Raw genomic sequence first — 9,265 nt, 5'->3', positions numbered from 1 at the left:
AAGCCAGCACTACGTTGGACCCAAACACAGGAAGCCAGTGTAATTAGAACAGAATTGGTATTGCCTGCCCCTGCTTTCTCCATCATGCTCTGAGTAGCTACACAAGGCACTGTGTGAACAATATCACTGCAGGCTAATAGCTACCTTGAAATTAAATCAATGGCACAGCAAGCGAGCTTTCACAGGCTTGCACGCTCTTTTTGATACTTTAGTCAAACTTAGAAGATATTAGCCTGTTGTTATTTGGCATTATTTTCTTTTCTAAAGAATTACATTTCTACATCTTTTAAATGAACGTATAAGTCATATCACCAAGACTGGCAGAAAGAGCTGGATCTACCTGGCCTGGATTTGGAAGTCAGAATAATAAATCCAGCCAAATCAAATGGTGAAGTTTGTCCTGGTTGTGTCACTTACACGTTGGAGTTGGGTTGTAAGGTTCAGTGTTTCCTGAAAACTAAATCTGAAGAACAGAGAAAGAAAGCTAACAATCCTCATTCATATACCAACTGAGGAATACGCAACTCTTTAGGTACAGAAGGCACATTAGAACATTTGAAAGCATGTAATAGTGGCTTACAAAATGGCTACTAGGGGCAGTTGTTTCTTTATTCATTAAATAGCTGCCATGGTGGGTGTGTGGGTCAAATCGCCAGAGGTCAAATGGGGGAAATTGCTCCCTGCCACTGCCATCCCTCGAGCCTCTGGAGGGCAGGGTAGCGGGCACCCCTTTTTATTTTCTACAAATGCCAAAAGCTGCTCTTGTAAATACAAATGTTGCAGTTGTTTGATAGCTTACTTATCAGCTTCCCATTTAATTAAATAATATTTAAAAATTAAAATCAGTTGAGCCAAGGGTCTGCTGGCCATGAAGGGAAAGGCCATGCCATTTAATCCAATGCACCAACAAACCTTTATGCTTTATCTGTTTTGACTCTGTATTGGTGGATCCAGGAACAGGCAGACCTTGGACATAGGTGGGTTCCTTCCCGCTTAGAAAACTCAGTCTCAATGAGTCAAAACTTAGAATGACAGAAATCCAATTGCAGGAATTTGAAGCCGAAATGAGTGGAAGTTACAATCCTTCAGCACGTATGTACACAAAACAAACTCTCACTCTCCCTAGTTTTTCACTGCAGGAATATAATCTGGGGTAATTTCATTGCTCCTATTATTAAACAACTTTGAACAGGAAAATGGACTCACAGGGAAAGAAAGGATGAGCCAAGAAGAAGGGGAAGACTGAGACAGTTTGTGGATGGCTGGATAGAATCAGTGAGATCTTCAAAACAAAAGAGGTGAAACGTTTAAAGAAGAAAATCAGTGTACGGGATGATGTATGGACACAGCGGAAGCAGTTTGCAAAAACAGTTTGGAAGGACAGAAAGGAAGACATCCGCAGCAGGGAGGCAAGCGACAAAACAGGCACTGTGCTGCTACAAAGCAGATCTGCCCCTTAGGTGTCTGTACGCTACATGACAGTGCAAATAAAAATGGCTGGAGCTTGGGTAATAATGTCACAACACGCATTTCATTGTTTTGGTGTCTTCGTGGTTAGGCATGGACGCCAATATTGATTAGTGCCGTTGTGAGCTAGGTTTAATGAGGTTTCCCTTTCGCTTGGCTTATGATTTCAATTTCCATCGCCATCCGCTTCTCTTTTCCTGCCCTTTGGACAATGTTGCATTCCCTGAAAGAGAACAGCGCGATGGGTACCTATGTCTGCGTTATCAAGCCACGGAGAGTTGGATCCCTTGCTATCGGCCGTACTGCAAACCGCAGAGACCTCCCAGTCAATGCAGACCCACATCCTTCCCACTCCAGATCTATTCCAATAGCTGGCCGCTCTCCAAGTTCTCTACTGGAAGCTTTTCTGAAAACATAATTTGATTCTTTTTTGAAGCTGGAGCACACTCTTCCCTCCAAGCCACGGTCGTCTCCGTGCAAAGGTTCTTTTCAAATGTATTCCTCACCTGCAGAGCAAACCGCAGCGGCGAGAGAACAAAAAGGCGCGAACCCACCGCCCGTCCTAAGAGCTCCCCGAAGGAACGCGAGAGGAGGAAGGCGGGTCAGGAATCAGAATGATTGGGCGAGCCAATGAGATCCACGCGTCAGGAGTGGGGCGGGGCTCGTGCCGGGGCGTCATGGCGGCGGAGGGATGGTGCGAGCGGGCTCGGGGGCTGCTGAAGAAGATGAATTCTTTCCACGGAGCAGGTACGAGCGCGGGCGGGCGCTTTCCGTGGGAACAGGCTTCTACAGGATTTAGCCGTCGGCACACACGCACACAAGCAGGGTTAAAGCCAGCGTTTAGACGCCTTTTATTCTAAAAGGATTGCAATTCAGCCGCTAGAAATGCGGAAAGCGTCCGCCGAAAGGTAAGCCAAGGAGTAACCGCGGGTTATTTAAAGGTGGTCCTGACCTCGTAGGGCAGTGTTGTCCAAACCTGGCCACTTTAAGATGAGCGGACTTCAACTCCCAGAATTCCCCAGCCAGCCATGCTGGCTGGGGAATTCTGGGAGTTGAAGTCCGCTCATCTTAAAGTGGCCAAGTTTGGACAACACTGTCATAGGGGCACGTTTCATTACCTGCAGCCCTTCCGCTTACTACGGGGAGAGACCCGGATAATGGGACAAACCAAGGTAACGGCTGCTTCCTTTCAAAGAGTGGGAGAAACGGAATTAAATCACTCTCTTGCTTAGCTTTGCCTCAGTTTGCAAATCGCGCACGGCAGTCCGTTCTTCGAAGGCCTCCGTGCCAACAGCCGAGAAGAGGGAACGTCCTCTTACGGCTTAATTATTTCCAGTACAGGAAGCCGAGAGTGGGAGTAAGTAGACAGCGTTTGCAGGCACTGCGATTCACACTTGCCAGCGCCTTCCTAAACGATCAGGAATGAAGGCGAACTCTGAGATGGACCAGTTTGCTGAAACCATCAGATTGTTGGTTTTTTGTTTTAAGAAAATGACAGTGAAAAGCTCCTTGCAAACGGGAAACTGACCTCAAATGCAACCGTGGTTTAAGGAAAGTCATGTAAGAGGAGTGGGGGGCAAAAGGCTTAATTTCACACATACTCTGATTGAAGCTGAGATGATGATTGCCCAAGAAAGAAACTGGGCATTGTAGTGAATTGCTGGATGAAGACATCAACTGAATGATGGCAGTTGCTTTGAAAAGGCAGGTTCTATATAATGGATCAGCAGGAAATGGATCAAAAATGAAGCATGAGAATGACTTTTCACAAATGTGTCCAGTGATCACACTGAATATCCTTGTTAAGGTTCTGATCACTGCACCTCAAGAAGTTGTAGGTATTGGAAAAGTATAGAAAAGAGAGTGCGAAAGCTCAAGACACCTGTCAGGAAAACAGTTTGGGGCTTTTTAGCTTCCTACTTCAAAATATGATAGCCATCAACCTGAATTGCTGGAAAAAGAAATTAGGCAAATCCATCAGTAAAGTTATCTATGGCAGATTCATACCAATAATGAGAGAGTGCTTTTCAATATTAGTTGTTTGTATGCTGCTTGTGGGCTTCATATGGCCACCTGTCTCTGTAGGAAGAAAATGTTGGTCTATGTAAGCATTTTGTCTGAGGCAATACTGTATGGCTCTTTTCTTCCTCATGATTTTGCTGTAAGTTCTGTTACCACAAAACTGTTCCGTTACTTTCTGTACATCTCCTTTTGGCTGACAATTCCTCTCAAAGGCTACAACTAAAGTATATATCTCCAGTTGCTAGCCCCCCAAGGTAGGTGTCCCTTTGCTTAAAGGGAAGAAAAAAGAGTGAAACTACTGTAATTTATATAAATTATAAAGTAGTATTGTTAGGGAATGAGGACAAACACCTTGGATTCTGCAAAGGCTAATCCTTATTAAAATGTACTTTGGTAAAGCAAGGTTTACTAGAAGTTCAGAAGCAATCCTAAAGACTTTTACTTGAAACTATGTCCCATTGTAATCAGTGTGCCTTTCATCAACATGCATCAGATTGTATTTTAAGATTTACTAAAACAGTGTGCCAAGTGGTGATGATTTCTAGATGAAAATTATGTTGACAGTGGGTGGTAATTGCCTCTGTGTTCAAAAATGCCATTTCTTTTTGTAATATTTTTAGAAATATTGAACTTACTAAACTTGTAGGAACATAACTGCCCACAGATCATTTTCCAAGGAAGCACTTTGGCACATTTGACTTATTTGTAGAAACTAGTTCTCTGCTGCTGTAGAGGATTGATTTGGGTTGATTTCTTTGCAGGTTCTTCCAAGGCACTGTGTTTGCCTTTTATGGTTGATGGACAACAGGTAGGCTACGTGCCACCAGCTGTAGCCAAGTGTCTCCATCAGTACCCAACTGTTTTCTCAGTGTCTCAGGGAGATGCAACACCTCCACAGCTGGAGCTTAACAAACAACTGACGTCTCATGGCCAAAGAACAGCTGCTGTACAAAGGGTGCTCAAGGAACTGAAAGCACAGCAAGCTTTTCCTTGTTTAAAAGGATGGAGGAATGAGGTGAGATGTTTTGGAGCAACCAAGAGAAAGAAAGGGACTCGATTTGGGTGCATGTTCCTGCTATCAGTTTCTGTCTTCTATTTCTGACTATGTAAGAGATGTAAGGGAGAAAAGTCCAGTGTTTCTATCCTGAATAACAGCTTAGAAGGCAGGCTCCAGTGGGGAACAAAACCAGAGTTATTCACTAAGGAGAATGTGTCTTTGTTTCAGATGTACAATGTAATGCCCTATTTTTGTGACACACCTTTCTTCAGCATGGAGCGTGCCGCAACACGTGAGTCTGAAACTTAAAAATCTTGCCACTACTTTGCTGTATAGGTAAGACATGACTTGTGGAAAAGTAATTAATACCTCCCACTGCGTGTGATTTTTTAAATTATGTATTATCTTTAGAAAAGAGAGCCACGGTGATACATTAGTTAAGGTGTTGTACTAGGGGCAGAGAGGCCCAAATTCTAGTCCACCCCTAGTCATGGAAGCTCACCTTTGGGCTAGTCACTTTTTCTCAGTCCATCCTACCTTATTGGGCTGTTATTGTGAGGAAAAATAGGAAGTGGGTGCACTATGTATGCTGCTTTGAGCTCCTGTACAAAATGTGGGATTTAAATCTAACAAAAGTGTGTTAAACTACAGAGACATGGGATAAAGTCAATACGATAAAGTCAACCAAAGACTTTATGGCATCCTTGCCCAAAGTCCAAAGTATTTCACCTACTGAGGAAATTTAGATAATAAACGCCTTAGTGAAGAAATGTGGCTTCCTTGCTGATACTCTCTTAAATATGCACACTGACAATGTTTAAATAAAAGCCATTTGTTTCAGAAACTATTTTCATTATTAAAGTGTCGATGAGCAAGTATATAAAATATACCTGGATTTATTTAAGTATATTCATCTTCTATTCTAAAAGAAAATGAGAAATATTTTCATCTTCTTTCCCACACCAAAAATAAGAATGAACCTTCTATGAATCTTGCAAGTACATTTTGCTCCAATATTGTTGCCTGTATACCAGTATATAATTTCATAGGCCTTTGACCACACATTTGATAATTGCATTTTAAAACAGATGGCATAGTTTGGAAGTAAAGGGTAGATCACTATCCCTTCAAGTTGTTGTTAGGATGAATACAATAAAGCTCGTCAAGATCACTGCACAACGGAAAAAAAACATGCCAATATAGGCAGACACTGATTTCCCTTTCCTATGAAAAATTACATTTCTTCCTCACCAATATTATGCTATTAAAAAAAAAAAAATTCTGTTCACGCTAAGCATTCCTCCTCCATATGACTTGCTAATCAGAAGAGTCAGACTCCCATGGGGCCTGATGTCATATCAGTCTATATGAAGCTAAGCACAGGTAAATCACTTCAGTGGAGATAGTAACAATTTATGTTCTGCATTGGAATTAACAACAGTGAAGTATCTTGAGTGTAAAATTCTGATTACTGAAAATTTGGGACTTCAATATTTAGATATTTTTAAAGGATCACCAATCCTGGATCAATTCCAGTAGCTCCAGAGAAATAAAGCAAGCTCTGAACTTGCGTAAGAATTCTTCAAATACTGCATTGTGAATCTTAAGGAATTGTTGTGCTCATGGATTATTCCTGCCATTCCTTTCATATCCTACTTTCTTGTCAACACTTCCCAACTTATGTAGTCTTTTAAAACTTAACAGTAAACACATTATGCAGGCTTAAGCAGATGAAATTACTTACAAAATCAGAACATGTGGTGCAAAACTAGGTGTGTGGTTTAGGCAGCAGGAGGAAAAAGCAAGGGCTGTCCTTGATAATAATCTTCCTTTCTATTCATTTCTGATTTATTTTTCTCTTGATCCAGCACTACTAGGAGTAAAGCGTTATGGTGCCCATCTGAATGGGTATACTTGGCAAAATGGTGAAATGCACATGTGGCTGGCTCGTAGGGCCCTGAACAAACCCACATATCCTGGCTTATTGGATAATTTGGTAAGAGACAAAATAGGATGATGAATAGAGTATCTCTTGTCTGACAATGGGATTAGCTAACAGCTGTCAAAATTCACAAAAGTCCAATAGAGTCAGAGAGATCGCTCGACTAAATGAGTTTGGGCAAGCCAGACACAGTACTGGATTGGATGCCCAAAATATAAACAGGCCGTTGTTAATTATACAAAATTATAATTTCAGCATGAACTGTTTTTCTTAACAACGTGAATAGAGAAGTTCCTGCTGCCAACATTTTTCTTACAGATTAAAGGCATATAAAAGCTCCAAAGAAGCCTTGAAGCTTTCTAGTCTGCCACCTGCTATGGTAAGAGAGATTAGGACTCAGAAATTATTCATCTGTTTGATGGACAGAAAAGGTCCTTCTTGAATACCAAACTAGGGTAATGTTGACTGCTAGCCGTTATGGTTAACCATAGCAGTTTACTTTTTTTTTTTTTTTTGCTAGGCTGCAGGTGGCATTTCATCAGAGCTGGGTATCAGAGAGACACTAATAAAAGAATGCCAAGAAGAGGCTTGCATTCCTGCTTCACTTGCTACACTATCCAAAGCTGTTGGAACTATCAGGTAATGCAGAAACTTCTTTAAATCCAAGGCACATTGTAGTGTAGCGGTATTCGTATTTGTGTGTGTATGCATACAGGTACGACTTCCGACCACAATTGGGATCAGAATTTCCATTGTTAAGTGATGCAGTCGTAAAGCACAATGTCACATGACAGCATCACTTAGTGATGACAATCCTGGGCAGTCCCAGTTGCTATTGTAGCCCCAAGATGCATGTGTTGTTAAGCGGGAAGAGGTCGAAGTTCCAGGTAAGGAGCATAGGGGTGCCGTGTGGGGGGGAGACCTGGTGCGGGCCGTGCACAAGTTGTGGGACGGAGGTACTGCGGTGCAATGCAAGCTCAGGAAGGCCGGGGATAGGATACCCTGCAGCTCAGAGGCTTCTTGGCACCCTGTGGCTCTGGGGCTGCAAGTTTTTGCAGCCCCAGAGCTGTGGCACACCAGGGAGCTCCTTTGAGCTGTGCAAAGCCCAGCCCCAGTAAAAAGCCCGAATTGTGGTGTGCCAGGACAGGAAGCCTCTTTGCACTGCACAAAGCCCAGCCCCAGCAAAAAGCCTCAGAGCCGCAGGGTGCCAGGAAGCCTCTTTGCGCTGCACAAAGCCCAGCCTGGCCCAGCAGCACGGTACAAAGCTGCTGCGCCCCAGAAAGCCCCAACAGTGTGGTGCCAGTCATAAGTCCCTTTGTTCAGTGCTGTTGTACTGTATTTAAGGCGGCTATTCATATTCTAGTATAGTGCAGAGAAACTCAAGCAAGATGATGTTGTAGGATAACAAAATAACTATGATCCCTGACCAGTAATTTCTCAGCTTCAACTGCTCTACGGTGATTTTCTCATTTACTACATATTCCAGCTGAATTGTGAAAACAAATATGTCAAAGTATAGAAGCAGTGTTAATATGTAGAGTTTCCATACCACAGCCAAACACAGCACACAGCATGGGTCCAAAAACCTTACACGCTCATGATTTCTAAACATCGCTCATGATTTCATAGGAATCCAGGAAGCAGGATATAAAGATGGTTTTGGCTGCTCTGGAAGAAGTCACTTCCTCTCTCTAACTTGGATCAGTGTTACTCCACATGAGAACATACCTGAATGTTATCTGTGCAAGTCACTGGTGCTATTGAATTATTTTCCCTTGTCTTCTCCCATCCCAGCTACACATATGAAGGATCAGATGGGGGTATCTATCCCGAATGCCAGTTTGTATTTGACCTGGAGCTGCCTGAAGAATTTATGCCCCAAGTGGGAGATGGAGAAGTGCAGGAATTCTACCTTTGGTCACTTGATAAGGTTTGTGGGTACCATTTTGCTTACTGACAAAGATTGCCCTTTTGGAACAATAAAAGATAGCGCTGTCAGAGCCTCCCACAAGCAAGCAGTAATCTTTGTGACTCCCATTTATTTCTGATGATGAATCTGGCTCTGGAAAGGCCAGTGAGAACTGATGAAGCATTACAAGTCCTATACCATTTTGAGGCATATTTCAAACAAGAGATGGTGGGACTGCAACTGTCCTCTAGTTTCCTAGCTCTTTATTATGCTTGGGTTTTAACATTATTTGGAATTCATGGCATCCTATTTCTTGAATGACAGAGAACACTTCTTACCTCAGCACACATTCTCACTAACTCCATCCTAAGGTAGCGATATCTTGGCCTAGGCGAGAGATTGGAGCGCTAGCTGCCATTTCTATTTTATATGTTAATTGTAAATCTTCCTCTTGGCACAGGTGAGAGAGGCCATTGGATCTTCAGATTTCAAGCCCAACTGTGCAATGGTAGCACTGGATTTCCTAATCAGACATAGTTACATTCAACCTGATCAAGGTAGGTGTTCCTCAAGGTCAGCAATGTATGGTAAAAGTCAACAAATATGGGCTAGGGGAAGAGAGAAAGGGGCAGATGACAAGGGTGGGGTTCCTTGTCGATACACATTTAAAGGACAGTGAGTACCAGCATACAGTTTTCCTCTGCTTATCTCACTCTCTTTTCAGAACCTCATTATGTAGAGTTGGTGGAAGGGCTACACCAGACCCTCTGAAAGGCCAAGGGATGCCTGTTGAGATGATACAGAGCTTTTCTGTGTTTTGTTTTCACTAAGCCAAGACTGGCATCTCAAATGAAAACCTCAAGGACACAGAGTACAACAAGAGCCGGATCAGCTCTACAATTGCTGCCTCTTTTTACCTAGTCTACGT

The 9,265-nt window shown here is 42.8% G+C and overlaps 1 protein-coding gene across 3 annotated transcripts; it reads left to right on the top strand.

Moving 5' to 3' along the window:
- The first annotated feature begins 2,129 nt into the window (after positions 1–2,129).
- Positions 2,130–9,199, top strand: LOC103049088 (uncharacterized). Of its 3 annotated transcripts, XM_007427808.3 has the most exons (8): positions 2,130–2,214; positions 4,251–4,504; positions 4,715–4,778; positions 6,355–6,482; positions 6,949–7,067; positions 8,223–8,358; positions 8,798–8,894; positions 9,062–9,199. In XM_007427808.3, the coding sequence occupies exons 1-8, from the start codon at positions 2,145–2,147 to the stop codon at positions 9,106–9,108; spliced, it is 915 nt and encodes a 304-aa protein (XP_007427870.1). In that variant the 5' UTR covers positions 2,130–2,144; the 3' UTR covers positions 9,109–9,199. The 3 variants fall into 3 exon arrangements, with proteins under 3 accessions (XP_007427870.1, XP_015743485.1, XP_025022177.1); XM_015887999.3 differs by lacking the exon at positions 9,062–9,199 and having other exon boundaries at positions 8,798–9,032; XM_025166409.2 differs by lacking the exons at positions 2,130–2,214; positions 9,062–9,199 and adding an exon at positions 2,221–2,375 and having other exon boundaries at positions 8,798–9,032.
- Positions 9,200–9,265: the final 66 nt, after the last annotated feature.

This window comes from Python bivittatus, unplaced genomic scaffold, assembly GCF_059951505.1.
Source record: "Python bivittatus isolate LINGU-HERP-01145 unplaced genomic scaffold, Pbiv_v1 ctg000220_np1212, whole genome shotgun sequence".
Classification (NCBI taxonomy): Eukaryota; Metazoa; Chordata; class Lepidosauria; order Squamata; family Pythonidae; genus Python; species Python bivittatus.
Note: the sequence above shows the minus strand (reverse complement) of the source record. Positions and strands in the feature narration are given on the sequence as shown.

Coding starts and splice junctions, on each gene's coding strand:
- LOC103049088 (XM_015887999.3), top strand. CDS start 2,145: ATGGCGGCGGAGGGATGGTGCGAGCGGGCTCGGGGGCTGCTGAAGAAG. Junction 4,779..6,354: donor CATGGAGCGTGCCGCAACAC/GTGAGTCTGAAA, acceptor CTCTTGATCCAG/CACTACTAGGAGTAAAGCGT. Junction 6,483..6,948: donor CTGGCTTATTGGATAATTTG/GTAAGAGACAAA, acceptor TTTTTTTGCTAG/GCTGCAGGTGGCATTTCATC.